The sequence below is a fragment of the Pteronotus mesoamericanus genome, unplaced genomic scaffold (assembly GCF_021234165.1).
Source record: "Pteronotus mesoamericanus isolate MK-2021 breed Mesoamerican mustached bat unplaced genomic scaffold, CSHL_Meso_final contig_164, whole genome shotgun sequence".
Taxonomy (NCBI): Eukaryota; Metazoa; Chordata; class Mammalia; order Chiroptera; family Mormoopidae; genus Pteronotus; species Pteronotus mesoamericanus.
This window is the reverse complement of record NW_026555065.1, coordinates 1,715,611-1,733,640: the sequence shown is the minus strand read 5'-3', so window position 1 is coordinate 1,733,640 and position 18,030 is coordinate 1,715,611. Positions and strand designations below refer to the sequence as shown.

The following is an 18,030-nucleotide window of genomic DNA, read 5'->3' as shown; positions in this document are numbered from 1 at the left end:
TGTATCTGATAAGAAACTTATACCTAGAATATATAAGGAACTCTTTTAACTCAATAATAGTACTACAAATAACCCCATTGAAAAAGTAAGTGAAGTCTTTGAATAAACATTTCTCAAAAGAAAATGTACAAATGGCTAATAAGCACATGAAAACACACTCAAAATCTTCAGTTATCAGAGAATGCAAGCCTAAACCACAATGAGATACTATTTTGCACCTGCTAGGATGGCTATAATAAAAGAGACATAATAACCAGTATTATTAAGGATGTGGAGAAATCAAAGCCCTCATTTACTGGTAGAACTGTAATATGGTGCAGTGCTTCGGAAAAACAGTCTGGCAGTTCCCTAAAAGGATAAACATAGTTATCATAGGACCCAGCAATTCTACACCTAGATGTAATTAAAACATACAATCACACAAAAACTTGTACATGAATGTTTATAGCACCATCAATTATAATAGCCAAAAAGTGGAAACAACCCAAATATTCATCAAAGGATGAACAGGCTATCCATACTAAGGACTATCATTTGGCTATAAAAAGGGAGGAAACGCTGATGCATGCTGCAACAGGGATGAACCTTAAAAACAGGAAGCTAAGTAAAAGAAGCCAGTCACAAAGGACTACATATTGCATGTTTCTATTTATATAAAATGTCCAAAATGGGCAAACCAAAGAGGCAGAAAGTAGTGGTTGCCTAGGCCTGGGGAAGGTGGGGAGACGGGGGTGAGAGCTAATGGGCAGGGGGTTTCTTTTCGTGGTGGCAAAGTGTTCCAAAGGCAGTGCGATGGTTGCACACCTCCTTGAATATGTGAAAAATCATTGAATTATAACACTTCAAATAGGTGAGTTATGTAGTGTGTGAATTATGTCCCCATAAAGCTCAACCTGTCCCAGCAAGCAGACGGGACTCAAACAATGTTCAGACATGCTGAGCATCTACTCTGTGTCATCTGCTTTGTGCAGGGCTGTGACTAGGAGGAGGATTTTCAGGACCCTGAGGATGAACGCCTCCTTAAAGTTCGCACCCTAGGCACCTGGCTCTAGTCCCAGGCCTGGCTCTGTGCTGTACACTGAGCACCTTGTTTCCTCATTATGACATAGCTAAAAAGACCCATACAGCTGCTTTACAAATGCAGGTTTGGAGACTCAAACAAAGCAGAACTGGGATTTGAATGAACTGAGGTCTTGCTGGCTCCAGAATCTGTTCCCCTGCATTGCCAGTGGAGGAGGAAGCCCTGAGAAGGAAGCTCCCTGCAAATAAGGAGAGCTCAGCAAGCTTTCCAGCCGCTCCCCCACCTCCCCACGGACCTGCCAGGACCCATCCCCACCTCCTAAGAGAACAAGCCTTCAGCGCTCTGCCTGAGTAGCCTTGCCTGAATCTGTGTGGAAGGAGGCAATCCCAAGGCCCCCTAGGCATCACCAGGGAACACAGTACCTTCTACTCTGGAAGAACCAGATTGGCCAGTAGACACCAACGGCACCATTCAGTCACTATGGCCAGCAGTTCATCTGGGACTTGGGCTGTTCACATTCCACAACCATGTTGAGCACCTACTGTGTACTAGGCAAACAAAACATCACAATGGGAGAGACAGAAAACACTCCCCAACAAGTAACTAATCAGGAAATATTAACCAGTGACCAATCCAATCACGAATAAAGCAGGACAAGACAGAGCGTATGAGGGGTCCAGGCCAACTGGTAGGCTTGGAGGAGGCAGGGGGCCTCTGCAGCTCCTGAAAGGCAGGCCTTGGAGACAGAAGTCAAGGCAGTCTGCTCTGTGGGGCAGAAGCTTCTAGATGATGTTAAATCTTCTTGATGTGTTTCCTTGAGTTGGTTGGAAATTTCAAGGTGCCCACAGAGTCTTCCCTGCGCTGAGAAAAACACTGCGGCTAAACTGGGGCTGGTGGGGGGGGCGGGCCTGCGTGTGTGGGGGGGGTGACGGGCGGTGCAGATGAGCTAGGACATGCAAGGGGGCCCAAACCAAAGACTGGGGGCGGGGGCGGCGAGGAGGGGTCCTGGGGGCAGCTGAGCTATTCGCCCGCCCTTTTCCCCAAAAACTTCTGCTCGGGCCTTCCGGGCTTTTCTGTCTGGTTGGGGCTCCCTCATCAGTCCCTCCCAGGCTAACTTGCATCCCCAGCTGCAGAGAGAGCCCCAGGATGGGCCCAGCCAGTCCCCCATGACCTTCAAACCACTCCCAAGGCCTCCTCCAACAGACCTACACTCAACCAGTCCTGCCCCGCTCAGGGTTCCAGAAGAAAAACGTTCATCTATAGCGCTCTTGGGCCTGGGGGTCGGTCAATCCTTCACTTGCACAAAGTGCCAATCAGTTGTGTCCATCTTACAGATATAGGTGTTGAGGCCAAGTCAGGGTCCTTAGTCACTCCAGTGTTCATTAGAAGGTCTGGATCTGGGAGGAGACTTTTCTCGCTCCTTTAGATGTGCTAGGAATGGGGAGTCCTCCACAGGGCTGGCCTGGCCTCTGATCCCAAAGGGCCCGCCCGGAGAGCTGGAACCTGGAGTGCGCGGCCTCCCGCCAGTCCCCGGCCTCTCCGGGCCTCAGTCTTCCCCTTCGCACCCGGAGCGAGGCCGCCGCGAGCTCTGAGCGCTTTCCAGCGTGCTCGCCTCTGCTCTGGGGCAGCCCGGCAGGCCTCGCCCGGCCGGCTCTCGCCTGCCTGGGCCGGGCCACCGCGCGGGCCTCGGATCTATCTGGCCGTCGGATTAATATCCAGATATTAAGTAAACAATAAATTAGCAAAACTACAAGAAAATTTTACAGCCCTTTGCATTTGGTAATCATTGAGTGTTAATTAGAAATTCATTACAATTAAAACCCTGCCTAAACAGGGCCTGCGCGCCTTAATTACATCTGATTTTTAATTCAGAATACGTGTTTACACAGTAAGCGCTACGTACCCCATGATTATCCCCAATCCTCTTTATACTGTACTAATTATGTAAATTAAACCTAATTAACTGACGAAAACTGCCGTTAATTCAACTGGTAAAAGATATGTGCTTTCGGAGGAGGCGCGGCTGCCCAGCCCCAGCCCAAGCCGGAGCCGGAATGGGCGCAAGACGCCAGGCAGCTTGGACCCGTCGCCTGGGACGCGGAGGCAGCGCGGTCCCCGCTGGGGTTGGGGGGAGCACGTGATCCGGAGCCCGCTCCTCCGACCCTAGTGCCACAGGCAGTGTATAAACGAGGGAGAACCAGGGCTAACAGGAGTCAGGAAGGACAAGGACACCGCCTTCTGTAGGCTCCCAAGGCTCTGGACGGGGCCATAGAACCCAGAGCCCCCTCTGAGGGAGAAGGGTTCCGCCCTGCCACTGCTGAGCCTGAGTTCAAGTCCCAGCACTGCCTGGCACCGGCTGCCTGCACCTGAGCGAGTGACCTGGCTAGGGCTGTTTCCTCCGCACGGAGTGTTGTGAGGGTGGTCATAAAATCTTCTCCTCATCCTCCTTCCCTTCACTGAACGAGGCCCGCCTGACAGTGTGCAAGGCAAGATATTTAGGGTCTGGGAGATCCGCCTGCGCCCCTTATTGGCGGAGGAACCTGGGTGGGCTTCCACTGCCCGGCCCTCAGTTTCCTGCCTGTACAATGGGAATAAATGGAACTGACTTACTGCCAGGGTCATTGTGAGAACCAGCTCTGAAAACTGCTAAATGCAGTTCACGCGGATACAAACCAATTGGACGCCGATCCAGAGCAGAGCCCAGGCCCGACCCCCAAGAACCGCTCCGCGGAGACCACTACCTCCCCGAGGAGAGGCACCGCTTCCCCAGCCTCTGTCCGCGCGCCTGCCATCTCTCTCCTGCTCGGACCGGGTCTAGGAGTCGGGTGGGTCGAAGCCAGAGGCGCGCAAAGGGAGCTGTCCGCAGCTTGGTGCTAAAAGGAGACGAAAAGGCGACTCTGCACGCCCCTAGTGCAGTAAACCAGAAAGGGAACTTTTGCCAGAGATGTCCCCGGGGGCCCGCGCACGGGGCTCTGAGAAGGCCCTGCAGGCCCTCATAGTACAACAGAGTCAGGACAGGCAGGCCTTGCCCAGGGGGACCCTGCCCATCTTCTTCTCTGGCTCCGGGTTCCTTGTCAACCATCACACCGGATTCTGAGACGCCTTTTAAAAAATCATTAGGAGGCCAAGAATAATTACCGAATGGGATTGTAATTACGGGGTGGGGGAGACCGACGGAAGGAGCGGGGATGAGCAGGTGGAAGCTGGGGGCGGCTCTCGGACTGGGAGGGAAAATAGGTTCCTGTTGTTCACAGAAGGAAGAGGGACAGTGGCAGAGCCTGGGAAAGACCGAGGGGACAGACCCAGAGAGAGAAGAGAACTCAGCAGGCTCTGGGAGAAAAGAGAAAAAGGCAGGGAGAGATCCAAGAGAGAGGAAGATGAAAACCGAAGGAGGCGAAAGAGCGAGTACTCCGCAGAGAACACAGGGCCCTCAAACTTGGGGGTAGTTTTCAGAGATCCGTTAGCCAAGGGGAGAAGAAGGTGGCAAACGAGTCCTCAGGCTGGGCCTAACCGCCCCCGCTCTCCCAGGGCTAGGCCTGGGAGATCGGCTCGCACCCCCAGAGCCGTTTTCCAGGTCCCTGCGAGCCAGTGGAGAAGAGACAAACGAGAAGGGAGAAGTGGAGGAGAAGGCGAGATGCACCCCAGACGAGCTGGAATGCAGGAGGGGAGAGGGCCCGACACCCGGGGCTAGAAGGAAAACGAGGGGGGCGGGGGTGAGGGCGTCCCTGCGCTGCCGGCCACGGAAGATTTATTGCGCCGCCCGGTTCCAAGGACGGGCTACGCTCGCCGCTGCTGCAAAAGTCGGTAACCGCAGTGGCCGCTGCGCCCCCTGCCCGGCGGCCCACCGCGCCCCAGGCCATCCCTGCCATTATTAACTTCTGTTTCATTAGGGTAATTGTTCAAACTTGGGCTGGACAGTATGATTAATTACAGTTTAATTAACGTGTCCATTAAGGACACTTAATACCACTCGGTGGAGGGGAGGGGGAGGGGGTGCCCGGGTGCGGGCAAAGAGGTAGGGAGTGCTACTAGTGACTCAGAGGGACTAGAGACCGCGAGTAAGAGGGAGACCACGGGGACCCAAAGGGGAGAAAAGAACGGCGAAGACGGAAACCGACAGGCAAAGGGAAGAGGATGGAGAGAAACGGAGCTGTGAGATGAGAGAATTTGCCCAGGGGCGTCTGCAGCGTCAGAGGGCTGGACCCCCACCACGGGGGAAATGAACTAGCAGGAGAGCTAAAGAGCAGTTTAGCAATCAACTGGAGAGCATTCTCTCTGGCCAACGTGCAGACCTCCCCCTCCCCCAAAAATAAAACCCTAAGAGTCCACTGCCCAGTGAAGGAGGCAGGAGGTCGCTCCTCCCTGGGCTGGAGCTGTCCTGACACCTTCAAGCCAAGACAGAAGCGGTGGAGGAGTTGGTTCTGCCTTTTCCCAGCGGCCACCCTGCACCCCATTTCCCGTGATCTCTGCCCTGGGCCCCTGGTAACCCTACAGGCTTTCCAGGGCCACTCTCGGGCTCCACCGCCTTGGCCCGAAAGTGCGGTACCCGTCCTCGAGAATCTTCTGCCTGAACTGTCCTTAGCCTCGACACCCAGCCTTGGCCTGGACCACTCCTGGCCCCTAGGAGGGAGGCACCTCCCCACTTCGTTCTTGGGGACAAACTTTGCGGCCCCGGGCCCTTTCTCCCTCCTGGTCCCTTTGGTCAGCGCGGGCCGCAGGTGCCGGGCGCAGGTGTGCGACCGCTTACCTGGGTCGCATGGGCCAGGGGCTGTAGGGAGGCGGCGAGCGCGGCGCATGGCCGGCGGGCTAGCGGGCCCCGGGAGGGCGCAAGTGACTACGCGGGCGGTGGGTGTGGCGCCCCGGCTCGCAGCTGTCAGGCGTGCCCGCCCCGCGTCGGCCTCGCCACTCTCACAGTGGCCGCGCCGTGCCCGTCCCCGCGCCATGCGCTCCAAGCTTCGTCCTCCGCCCCGGGCCCTTCCGGGGCCTCAGGGGCAGCGGCGCAGGGCACAGGTCTCCGCGCCCCGGGCCCTGGTGCCCCGCACCTGCTGAGAGCGGGCGCCGCGCGGGAGGGGCTGGCGGGGCCGCGGGAGTGAGCGCGGGGAGCCCGGGAGCGCGGCTGTGCGCGCGCGCGGGGAGGGGCCGCGCCGTCACCCGGAGAGCCCGGCGGATCCCGGACTCCGCCGCGCACCTCCGCTCACCGCTCGCCCGGCTCCAGCCTCCGCCGCCGCACGGTGAGTATCCGCGTCTGGTCGACCGCCGCCTCCGCACCCTGCCCCAACCGCCTCTTTCGTTTAGTTCCTATTTGGGTTCTTGTGGCTGTTTTTATTATTATACCTAAAGACTCCATCACCTCACTCTCACTGCTGCCCGCTCCCACCTCCTCGCCCTCTCTAAGCTCACCTCTCAGGCCCCAAGAGCCGGCGAGGTCTCCCCGAGCTGCCCTAGCCGCTGCTCCTTGTCTCTGGGTACAGCCCTTTGCCCGGGCTTTCTGCTCTGGCCCTCGAAATTTGATTCCTTCCTCAGTGCCCCCCTTCTCCTGGCCCTGGGACCCGGGGCCTCCTCCTTCCACTCGGGAAAACTCCGCGGGGACCACAGACCCTCAGCCTGGGGAGGACGTGCTGGGCTGGAGCGGTCCCTTCACTGCATGCGGGCTGGGCACACTTGCCTGCCGATTTCGGGAAACCGAGAAGACATCGTCATTTCCCAGAACCGTGGCTCCCGCCACCCCCATCCCACCCGCGGACACGTCCCCAGCCCACCAGAGAACCGTTCAGGAGGGTGCGGGGTTTGTCTTGCAGACCCCTCCGCTGGGGAGTTAGGACAGTGTTTTTGCCCCCTAAAATGTTCACTGAGGGACTAAAACGCAAAAGGAGGGTCAACTTGTTTCAGTTCGATCCACAGAGATAAAGATGAAACAGACAGATAACAGATAAATAGCTTGATACTTGAAGAAGGTATGAAGACAGATGGGAGAAAGAGGAGGGAGCTGGGAGAGACAGACAGCTTAGGGACGATAAGATCGACAGATGAGGGACACCTAGACAGAGAGGGAGGGAGACAAACAGAAGATCCCAGTCTTTTTGATGAAGGCTTTTGAATTCGGATCCCCTGTCCGGCTGGAGCTGCCCCTCTGAAAATGGGCTTTTCTTTTCCACCGAGTTAGAGAAGGGGCCCTCAGGGTTGGACTGCTTGGGCCGCAGGAACTCCTGCAGCGGTGGGCCGGGTGGGAGCCTTTGGTGTCCGAGGACACGTGGCTGGAGAGTGCCGGCCACCTGGAGAGCTCCAAGCGCCAGTCCCCCAGTCTTCCCGCTGGTGAGGTCCGCAGGCACAGCTGCCTCCCTCCCTCGGCCAGCGAGCAAAACATGGGAACGGCAGCAACTTTTGACCTGGAACCTTGTAGTGGCTTCAGAGACCGGCCAGGATTCCCCTCAGCCCATAGTAGCCGGGGTAGCCCGGCACGAAGGATACTCAGAGAGGACTCGCCGCCGCCACCGGCACCACCAAAAAGAGAGGAAGCCCAGAGCCCAGAAAGACTGCACTTGGCCTGAATGCAGTCTTAACTTAGGGAGTGGGCAGTTAAAAGCGAAGGAGAAGTGCTCCTAAGAAACTTCCTTGGGAACCTCTACGTCTCACGCGCTGACCCGGATGGAAACCAGCTTTGGTCTAGAACGCAGCTAAAAATGCAGAAAATGTGGTTAGGGACTGCCTGACCCTGTTCTCACTGATGGCTGGAAAGGAAACCATTTCTATTTCCGAGCAGAATCTTTCTGCTTAACGAACACGGGACTCCGGACATGAGAGGAGAAGCTCGGGTTTGTGGAAACAAGTGCTGTTATCCCGTGGAGCTGGCTTGGCACGGAGCTGCGTGACCCGGGGGCCGCCCTGGGGATGGGCGCTCACTGCGTGTTTTGGACAGAGCCGAGTTCAGCACCGCGAACAGCGGTCGCCTCAGCCTCTCCCCCGACCCCCTCCCTTACAGCCTGGAGACCCTCCTCCTTTCCTTCCCCCCACCCCCGCCCCCTGCTGTCTGGAGCTGGGCAGTGACCGCCCCTCCCCAGCCCCTCCTCGCGCGTCCCCCACCCCCGCGCCCGCCCGCCCGCCCGCTTGCATGCACGGCTGAGCAAAGGGGCGGCCGGTCCCCGAAGTCCGGGCTTCAGGACCTGGGCGGGTAGGGCAGGCTGAGAAGGTGGTCAAAGGCGCACGGATCTCGGCGCCGAGAAGCTGGGTTTCGGCAATGTCTTTGCTGTGTGGCCTTGGGCAAGTCACTCTCCGTCTCTGGGCTCCACTTTCTCCCCATTCCGAAAACAGGATTGCGTACCTAGCTGTCCGGGCATTCCTGAGGTCTCAATCACCCCCTTCTGCTCCCCCAAACCCTGAGGGCTTTTGTTCCAGTGCCAGCACGCATCTGAATAACAAAAGGCGCCCGTCTAGGGGGCGAATGAGCTTGGACTCCCCATTGCCAAGATTCCCCCGCGCGCCCGACACGGTGCGCCCTGCTGGGCGGGCCCGAGCGGTGGCGGCGCTGAAAATGGCTCATCTGCTCTCTGCTTTCTCTGTTTCGCAGGAGCGGCGGCATGGAGGCTCTCACCACTCAGCTGGGGCCGGGGCGCGAGGGTAACTCCTCACCCAACTCGAAGCAGGAGCTGCAGCCCTACTCAGGCTCCAGCGCTCTCAAACCCAACCAGGTGGGCGAGACGTCGCTGTATGGGGTGCCTATCGTGTCTCTGGTCATCGACGGCCAGGAGCGCCTGTGCCTGGCGCAGATCTCCAACACTCTCCTCAAGAACTACAGCTACAATGAGATCCACAACCGCCGCGTGGCCCTGGGCATCACGTGCGTGCAATGCACGCCAGTGCAGCTGGAGATTCTGCGTCGGGCTGGGGCCATGCCCATCTCATCGCGCCGCTGCGGCATGATCACGAAGCGCGAGGCCGAACGCCTGTGCAAGTCCTTCCTAGGCGAGCACAAGCCACCCAAACTTCCCGAGAACTTTGCCTTCGATGTGGTGCATGAGTGCGCGTGGGGCTCGCGTGGCAGCTTTATCCCTGCGCGTTACAACAGCTCGCGTGCCAAGTGCATCAAGTGCGGCTACTGCAGCATGTACTTCTCGCCTAACAAGTTCATTTTCCACTCTCACCGCACACCCGACGCCAAGTATACTCAGCCCGACGCCGCCAACTTCAACTCGTGGCGCCGTCACCTTAAACTCAGTGACAAGTCAGCCACAGACGAACTGAGCCATGCTTGGGAGGACGTCAAGGCCATGTTCAATGGTGGCACTCGCAAGCGGACCTTCTCGCTGCAAGGAGGAGGCGGCGGCGGTGCTAACGGAGGGTCGGGTGGGCAGGGGAAAGGTGGCGCTGGCGGCGCTGGTGGGGGAGGCCCAGGATGCGGTGCGGAGATGGCCCCAGGCCCGCCGCCCCATAAAAGCCTGCGTTGTGGTGAAGATGAGGCCGCCGGGCCTCCTGGGCCGCCTCCTCCCCACCCGCAGCGGGGACTTGGTCTGGCAGCTGGAGCCGGCGTTCCTGCAGGTCCTGGAGGGCCTGGTGGAGGCGCCAGCGTACGTAGCTACCCGGTGATCCCAGTACCCAGCAAGGGCTTTGGCCTCTTGCAGAAGCTGCCCCCGCCGCTCTTCCCTCACCCCTACGGCTTCCCCACGGCTTTCGGCCTCTGCCCGAAAAAGGACGACCCGGTACTAGGGGCCGGCGAACCCAAGGGCGGCCCAGGTACCGGGAATGGCGGGGGCGCGGGCACGGGCGGAGGCGCAGGAGGCCCAGGAACCGGCCACCTGCCCCCGGGGGCTGGGCCTGGCCCGGGTGGTGGCGCCATGTTCTGGGGTCATCAGCCCTCCGGGGCAGCCAAGGACGCCGCGGCCGTAGCTGCAGCGGCCGCCGCAGCCACTGTATACCCGACGTTTCCCATGTTCTGGCCGGCGGCAGGCAGCCTCCCGGTGCCGCCCTATCCAGCTGCGCAGAGTCAAGCTAAGGCCGTGGCGGCCGCTGTAGCGGCGGCGGCGGCAGCGGCAGCGGCTGCTGCGGGTGGCGGAGGCCCCGAGCCCCTGGACGGTGCCGAGCCGGCCAAGGAGGGCGGTCTGGGCCCAGAGGAGCGCTGCCCCAGCGCGCTGTCCCGCGGGCCACTGGAAGAAGACGGCGCGGACGAGGCGCTGCCACCGCCCCTGGCCCCCTTGCCCCCGCCTCCGCCGCCGCCCGCCCGCAAAGGCTCCTACGTGTCGGCCTTCCGGCCTGTGGTCAAGGACGCCGAGAGCATTGCCAAGCTCTACGGTAGCGCCCGCGATGCATATGGCGCTGGGCCCTCTCGGGGGCCCGGGCCCGGGCCGGGCGCCGGGTCCAGCGGCGGCTATGTGAGCCCGGACTTTCTGAGCGAGGGCAGTTCCAGCTACCACTCCGCCTCGCCAGACGTGGACACTGCCGACGAGCCCGAGGTGGACGTGGAGTCCAACCGGTTCCCTGACGACGAGGGCACACAGGACGAGACCGAGTCTGGCGCTACCGGCGCGCCCAGCACAGGGGGCGGCCCAGACGGCGACCAGCCCGCTGGGCCCCCGTCTACAGCCTCCTCGGGCGCCGACGGTCCCACAGACTCTCCCGATGGCGGTAGCCCTCGCTCCCGGCGCCGCCCGGGGCTATCCCAAGCCAGCCGGTCCGTATTTGGGGACCTGGCGGCCGACGACGTGGTGCGGAGACCTGAGAGGAGCCCACCGAGCAGCGGCTATGAGCTGCGAGAGCCTTGCGGGCCGCTGGGGGGCCCCGTGCCGGCCAAGGTGAGCCCAGCGCCCACCCCACTGGTGGCGCCTCCCTGCTTGCCTCTCGGCACCACGGGGATGTGGGGCCGGCTCTGGCCCGGTAGGGGACGGGAATTTTGTTCTGAGCGGGCATTGGAGCAGCAGGCCTCGGCGATTCTGAGTAGGCCCAGCTTCGAGAGCTCTTTGGAGCTGGGCTCGCTGGGACCCCCCGCTGAGGGCTTCGGAAGATGGGGGCGAGGGACAGGCCTGAGAAACGCGTGTGCTGTGTTTTCATTGATGGGAATGAGGAGGAGACAGGCAGAGACCGTCAGTCACACAGAAACAGAAAGAGATAAAAGGGGTCTGGAGGAAGAAAGCCAAGGAGAGAAAGGGACCCAAAGCCAGAGAAAAACGCTGGTAAGGCCGTATCCGTAGCACGCCCGTCCGGATGGGGATCGGAGCCCCGGGGGAAAGTAGCGGGTAAGGAGAGGGCTACCTCTCCCCAGAGCCGGCCCACTGCAGAACGGGACCCCGGAATCTTCTTCCACCCCAACTTGTAGTTGTCCGAGTCTCTTTACGTTCCCGCCTTGAAAACCTCAGGGTTCGTGGCGGGAAGCTGTCGAGACGGTGCGCCGGGTGGGAGAGGGGCTCTCAGCTTGGTGGGGCCGCGGGTTCGGGTGGGAGGGGATGCAGCTAAGCCGGAATTGTTGGCCATTTGCAAGTGGGTGCGCACACTTGTACATTTACATTCGGTCCATTAAAACACGAATCGTTAGCCAGTTGCGAAAGGCGTCATTTATGCCCGGGACCGGGAGAGGGAGGGAGAGAAGATGCCGAAAAGGAGGCGGGCGAAGAGAGTGGGGGCGGCTTTGAATGGCCCTTGTCTTAGGGGCCGCTTTGTGTGTTGGATCATTTTCTTGAGGGCGCTAATAATTACCTTGAATCTACCACAGTGATGCAGCCCCCAAGGGTGCAAGGCTGTGTGCCATGTGCGTCACCGCCGCCCGGGGCGCTCCAGTCCCACCCGCTAGCCGACCTCCGCCACCCCGTCAGCGTTCCCTCCTGGCCGCGGCGCAAGGCTCGGCAGCTCCCAGCCGCCGCCAAGCGTCCCCCTAACCGCCTGTCGTTTCTCGGCCGACGCAGGTGTACGCGCCCGAGCGGGACGAGCACGTGAAGAGCGCGGCGGCGGCGCTGGGGCCCGCGGCCTCCTACCTCTGCACCCCCGAGGCCCACGGTAAAGCCCCCAGCCCCTCCGAGGAGGTCGCTGGCCAATGTGATCGGGGGACAGCAAGCAGAGGGCCGGGGCCTGGGGAGGTCTGTGAGGGAAGAGGAGAGGAGAAAGACAGAGGCAGAGAAAGCAAAAGAAAGAGGAAAAGGGAAAGACAATGAAAGAAAAAAGAAGCTAAGACAGAACTTCCAACAACTTACATCGTTTGTTTACCAAATAACAACAAACCTCCTTCTCCAGCACAGAAACACATGTTCATGTATACCTTGTACACTGGGTTAAAACCTTTGTCACATCACGCCTGGCCCCGCTTTCAAGTGCTTTCACGTATAAAGCAAGTGTTTTTGACCGCGAGGTACCCCCGTGTTCAGCCTGGGTCCAGTGAACGGTGGGGGCACTTCGCTGCGCACTTGGGTACACCTGCAGGCGCGGTGGTAGCTGCGGCCCAGCGCGATTGGGGGTTCGGGGGAGCCTTGTACTTGAGCGAGGGCCCCAGTGGCTCTCAGAGGCTGGGGGCTGAAGGAATCCGGACCAGGACAAGCCCAGGAGCAGGTTTCCCCCGCCACCACCAGTCCGCGGTCACAGCCTGGGCCGCGTTCTCGGCGGGAGCCGCGCAGGCAGACCCGGCGGCCACGCGCGCTCGCGGTGCCCCAGTATTTGCGCGCGATGTAGGTCGCTAGTCCCTGGTGGGCTCGGCTGTTCGTATTGCTCTTTTCTGAGGGGCTGGGGAGGGGGCGTGGAGCTGGAGAAGAGCAGACCGAGCGCGGGGGAGGGAATGCCCGGCCCAAAGCCTGAGGGTGTGAGCCCAGGCGCACAGCATGGGACAGCGGCGGCCGCGAAGCTTTTAATTAGGGCTCGGACGCCAGGACTGCGGCAGCTCTGGCCGTATCGGGGTCACGGTTTCTTTGCCTCTCCTTGAAACTCGGTTTATTGCCTTTAAGAGCCAGATAAGGAAGACAATCACTCGACCGCCGACGATTTGGAAGCGAGGAAATCCTATCCAGACCAAAGGAGTATCTCCCAGCCAAGTCCTGCAAATACAGACCGAGGTGAGCCCTAGGAACCTCGAGCACCGCCCCCAATCGGGAGTTGGGGCCCCGGTCGCCCCGATTTCCACCGGCCTTGGCTTGTGGGGAAGGTTTTCGATCAAGCGTAAGCGGCTGTGGGGCCCCTTCTGCGGCTGGCAGATAAAGATTTAAACAGCGCGGGCAAGGCGCAGGCCAAGTTTCCTGAGTTGCTTACTTCCTTGGTGGGTTTGGGGCTCTTCCAGGTAAGAGGAGAAGGCACTTTAGAAGGAAATGAAAACAGGTCTAAATGCCCTTCCTGCCCTAAGATAGCCTATCTTCCCTGGGTCTCCCACAATGGGTCATTCTCTAAAATGAGGCTACATCCCTAAACTGATGGCTTGGGAGGTGAGTAGTACCAGATGCCTCCTGTCTCCTCTATGAAGGAGTGTCTGGAGTAGGTCCCTGATTTAGCACAGTTCCCAGAAAGCCCACCCCTGCCCTCCCGAGGCCCCTCTCCCAGGACAGAGCGACTCTCACCTGCCCTTGTATCCCAGGCGAAGATGGGCTCACCCTGGATGTCACAGCAACTCAGCTAGTGGAGAAAGATATCGAGAACCTGGCCAGAGGTGAGGCTGAATCTCTGAAATGGGGCTACACTGTGCTTGGGGGAAATGGGCTTTTCTTGTAGAGGGGTGTTATTCCTGTTCCAGGAGTGTGTGTGTGAGAAGACAGGGCTCTTGGGGAATTGGTTTTCGCTGAGTGGGAAGCTATTCTCCCGGACACCTTGTCCTGGCACAGAGGTGTGTCTGCCAGTAGGGGCGACTAGAGGGAACCAAACCCCTAGAGCTTCGCTGGAAGTTTAGGTTCTAAAGCCGGGCCTGTCGCAAGAGCCCAGTGAGGGAAGTGAGTAAAGCCCTTGGAGCCCGATGCATGTGGACAATCAGACAGGACACTCTGGGTGTACCAAACTCATTGGAAAACATGACTTCTGAATAGCAAGATTCTTAGGAAGCATTTAGTGTAGGAATGCCAAAAATGTTAATTTTTTCCCTTGAATTCATGAATGACCCCTCATCCCACCCTAAATGGGGTGAAGATGGAGCTTGTCCGGAGGGTCCTGGGGCTGTTGCTCAGCCTGCGAGGGGGAGAGGGGGACTGCAGGCACAGCAGAAGGCAGCCTCCAGCCCCACTTGGCTCCTCTGTCCCCCATGTTTGTGTCTTGAGCATCTGCTAGGGAAGGATTTCTCAGAGACCCTCCTCAAGAGGAGGGCCCAGGCACCCATGGCTCCACAGTCAGGGCAGCCCTCTGCCACTTCTCTGGAGTTGGTTTTTGAGGGCACAGGCAGTGCTTTCCCACCTTCCTGCTCTCCTCTACCCAAACCAGTGCAGGGACGAGCTTGGAAATTGGTGTAGGGGGAGAGAAAAGCATCGGTGGTCTTTCACTCTGCATAGTTACAGATTTTTCAGGGTATGCAATTACCTTCAAAATCATTAGTGCTTTATAGGAGTGTTCTTAGCATGGATTCAGGGTCTAGGGATCTCCTGAAATGTAAACAAAATGTTGTGAGTACATGTATTTTTCCAGGGCTTTGGGGGGGGGGGGCCCCTGCTCCGTATTATTGAAGGGAGAGATTCGGTCTGACTTTTGAAGGGGTAAATCGAGTCTTATGGGGCTAGCCTTTAAGGCAAGGGAGTTAAAAAACAACTTAAAGCAGATGTCACTCTACTTAATACCTTGAACCAGAACCTAGAAGTGGAGAATGCGTTCTACCATCCTGATTTGGTTCTTGTGGGCAATTTCTCTCCTAGCCCCTTTTCCTCGCCCAAATCTTTTGGAAGCAGTTGGGTAAATTGAGTCCTGAGGGCCTCTGCCCACTGGCTCCACCACCCCCAACTGTCTCAGAACTGTTGGCCAGGGCTGGATCTGCGTGCCTCTAGGCCCCCTGAGTCCTGCACACCTCCCTCCTTTACCTCCCACTCTCACTCCTTCACAGATGAATTGCAGAAACTGCTCCTGGAGCAAATGGAGCTCCGCAAGAAGCTGGAGCGAGAATTTCAGAGTCTCAAAGGTACCCCCATCCTGATCCACCCCACCACACCCCACCTCCCGGCCAGAACCTTCCTCCCCCAGCGCCGGGCCAGGTGCTGGGCAAGTAGCTGCCCTGAGCCCCTGCGGGAGCCTCAGGCCCTCCTTTCCTGGGGTTTCCGGCCAGGCTGAACACCGAAGGGGGTGGGTGCGGGGATGGGGAGCAGGGAAATGGGGCCCAGGGAGGGGGCTGTGCTTAACAGCTCTCACTTAATCAATTTGCACAGATAATTTTCAGGATCAAATGAAGAGGGAATTGGCTTATCGAGAAGAAATGGTGCAACAGCTGCAAATTGTCAGAGGTAAGACGGGAGTCAGGTGAGCGCGTGCACGGGCGTAACTGCCTCTCGTCTGGCAGGAGCCGCAATGTTGGCTCAGTCATTTGGATTTAAATTGAAGGTAATTTAACAATTATTTTTTTTTATTTAATATCCTTTGTATACTCTGATTAGCCTCAGAATGGCAAGCGAGCCCAGCAAACGGCTTGCAGGCATCATTACATGGAGTGATTGAACTTCTTATCGCGGCAATTTCCATGGTTTCTAAATTAAAAATCGAGGCGTAAAATTACCTGGGAAGTAATGCCTAAGTTTGCTTTAATTTTGGTTAGATCCGTCTGCTTTTAAGCACTATTCCAGGCCATTTTTTTCCCTCCTCCGGTCTGCAGTTTGAGGGGTTGACGCCCCCTCCCTTAGTCCCTCAACTCGTTTTTGCGAAGGGCTGAGGGCTGGGAAGAAGGTGAGGCCGGGGCGGGGAGCCTGCCGCCGGCCAGAGGGTAGGCTCATTTCCTCACCGGTCCCTCCCCATGTCTTCCAGACACTCTGTGTAACGAACTCGACCAAGAACGGAAGGCGCGCTATGCCATCCAGCAGAAGTTAAAAGGTGCGGAAGCAGAGGAACAAAGATAGGAGGGGGGCCAGACGCTGGCTGTGCCTGAGAATGAATGAGCGAACGAACGAACGAACGAATGAATGAATGAATGAATGAATGAATGACGGGGCTAGAGAGAGAGGAAGACCAGGTCTACACGGATTAGAAGCTGAGAGGTGGAAAATAGGATTTGCATCGAACGAGGAAATGATTTCAGAACGGGTGGGATAGGAAGAAAGAGCCCCTTGGGCTCTGGGCTTTGGGGAATCTGCCCTCAGGTCCAGATCAGGCCTTGGGCAGATGTCCCTAAAATGGGGCTATTGAACCAGAGCAGTGGTTTTGAATGGCCAGGATCTCTCTTCTCCCCTTCTGTCTTCTTCTGATGCTCTCCCTTGGGAACCCCCAAGCCAGAAGAGAGTGGGTGAGATCCTGGTGGGCTGAGAAGGGGGTCAGGTGGGCTGCTCAGGGGGAAGCCAGGCAGGTGAGGCACCCACTGTGGCTCGCCTGTCTCTACAGAAGCCCACGACGCCCTGCACCACTTCTCCTGCAAGATGCTGACTCCCCGCCACTGCACAGGCAACTGCTCCTTCAAGCCCCCGCTGTTGCCCTAGGGCCGGCCTGGCCGCGCCCACGCGCCCTCAAGCCATGCTGCTCTCTTCCTGTAAATACCCGCGGCCGAGGCGGCCGAGAGCGAGGAACAAGCCATTCGGACCGGACCGATGTAAATATCAGCCTCCCGCCTGCCCGTCCTCCTCCCGGAAGCCTGGGCCTTGCCCGCCCACTCCCGGGCGCCCCAGCCCAGGGCCCCCGTCTCCGTTTCCAAGTGTAAATACCAATTTCGCCCCACGGTTGAACTCCAAGGTATTGGACCTCCTGGAGTAAACTGGACAGAAGGGGATAATAAAGGGGAGTGGGGGGCCTCTCTTCGCCCTTGTACAGCCTCGGACTCCCAATTGTGATTACAATGTAGCAACTTCGCTGGAGCTGGCCCCACGCTCCCCGTCCCGTCCACTTCTGAAACTTGTTCCTAATGACAAAGTGGCTATGTGCAATGGATATAAATGTACTGTGAGTCTCTTGGTTCAAGTATTTGAGTTTAATTTATTTATGTTGTCTGTTATTTTGCTTCCCTTTCCTGGTCCTAATTCCTGTCCCGTTTTGCAGTCCCTTTTGGGTTTTGGTTTGTCTTTTTTTTTTTTTTTTTTTTTTTTTTAACCTCTTGATGTAACAGCACTTTAAAAAAAGGGCGACAACTGACTCACGAGATGGAGACCACCTTGAGCCTGTTTGAGGAGACCACCTTGTATCCGTGAATTTTGTTTTGTTTTTAATAAAAAAAAAAAATCTGTCACTTCCTGAGGCTGTGGAAGTGGAAGCTGGGGCGGGCGGGGAGTCAGGTGGTAGGGGCGGGCTGAGGGCTGCGCAGCAGGTGGAGCATGGGGGCGGCAGCGTCGGTTCTGGGGCGCCAGAGCGGACGACAATTCGAGCCGCTTAGGTGGACAGCAGCGAGCGTATGACCTCTCCACCAGCCCTCACGGCGCACCCAGCTTGCCCCACAGGCCAGCCCCTTTCAACGTTTAGGACCATCCTTTGGTCCCTCGCCCGGGTAAAGAGGACTACGACAGCATGGTCCCTGGGGCCATAGTCTCTGACTCCTCTGGAGCGCCCTCAGGGGACAGAAGAGTTTATTTGTGCCATTTCTAGCCTGTCCCACCGGGGAGGTCACCTCCAGGGCGCTGAGAGACGGGGCGGCTGCCCGGAATCCCGGAATGCCCGTTGCCAGAAGGCACGGACACCACGGGTCTAGTCCCGAAGCGCTGGGACGGGGTTGGGGGCGAGGTAGGCAGGATGGGCCTGGGAGCGGTAGGCCTGAATAGGCGGGGCGACACTCGACGAAGGGGCACAGACGCCCTCTCGCCTGCCCCGCCGCCCCCCGAAAGGAAGGAGGCTTGGCAGAATTTAACATACCATCCATCTTAGTCCGAGTGGGTTTGAGGACTTGGGGGGTGAAGCCCAGCAGCCGCAGTCGCGACCGGGTCGCGACGCTAGCCAGGCCCCGACGGGATGGGAGTGGC

The 18,030-nt window shown here is 58.5% G+C and overlaps 1 protein-coding gene across 1 annotated transcript; it reads left to right on the top strand.

The window, feature by feature from the left end:
• Nucleotides 1-8,255: 8,255 nt before the first annotated feature.
• SKOR1 (SKI family transcriptional corepressor 1) lies at nucleotides 8,256-17,100 on the top strand. Its single transcript, XM_054565233.1, has 9 exons — nucleotides 8,256-8,362; nucleotides 8,586-10,803; nucleotides 11,908-11,998; nucleotides 12,934-13,041; nucleotides 13,554-13,625; nucleotides 14,994-15,068; nucleotides 15,313-15,387; nucleotides 15,902-15,967; nucleotides 16,472-17,100. The coding sequence occupies exons 1-9, from the start codon at nucleotides 8,256-8,258 to the stop codon at nucleotides 16,564-16,566; spliced, it is 2,907 nt and encodes a 968-aa protein (XP_054421208.1). The 3' UTR covers nucleotides 16,567-17,100.
• The last annotated feature ends 930 nt before the right edge of the window (nucleotides 17,101-18,030 follow it).

Coding starts and splice junctions, on each gene's coding strand:
- SKOR1 (XM_054565233.1), top strand. CDS start 8,256: ATGTCTTTGCTGTGTGGCCTTGGGCAAGTCACTCTCCGTCTCTGGGCT. Junction 13,042..13,553: donor TCCTGCAAATACAGACCGAG/GTGAGCCCTAGG, acceptor CTTGTATCCCAG/GCGAAGATGGGCTCACCCTG. Junction 15,388..15,901: donor ACAGCTGCAAATTGTCAGAG/GTAAGACGGGAG, acceptor CATGTCTTCCAG/ACACTCTGTGTAACGAACTC.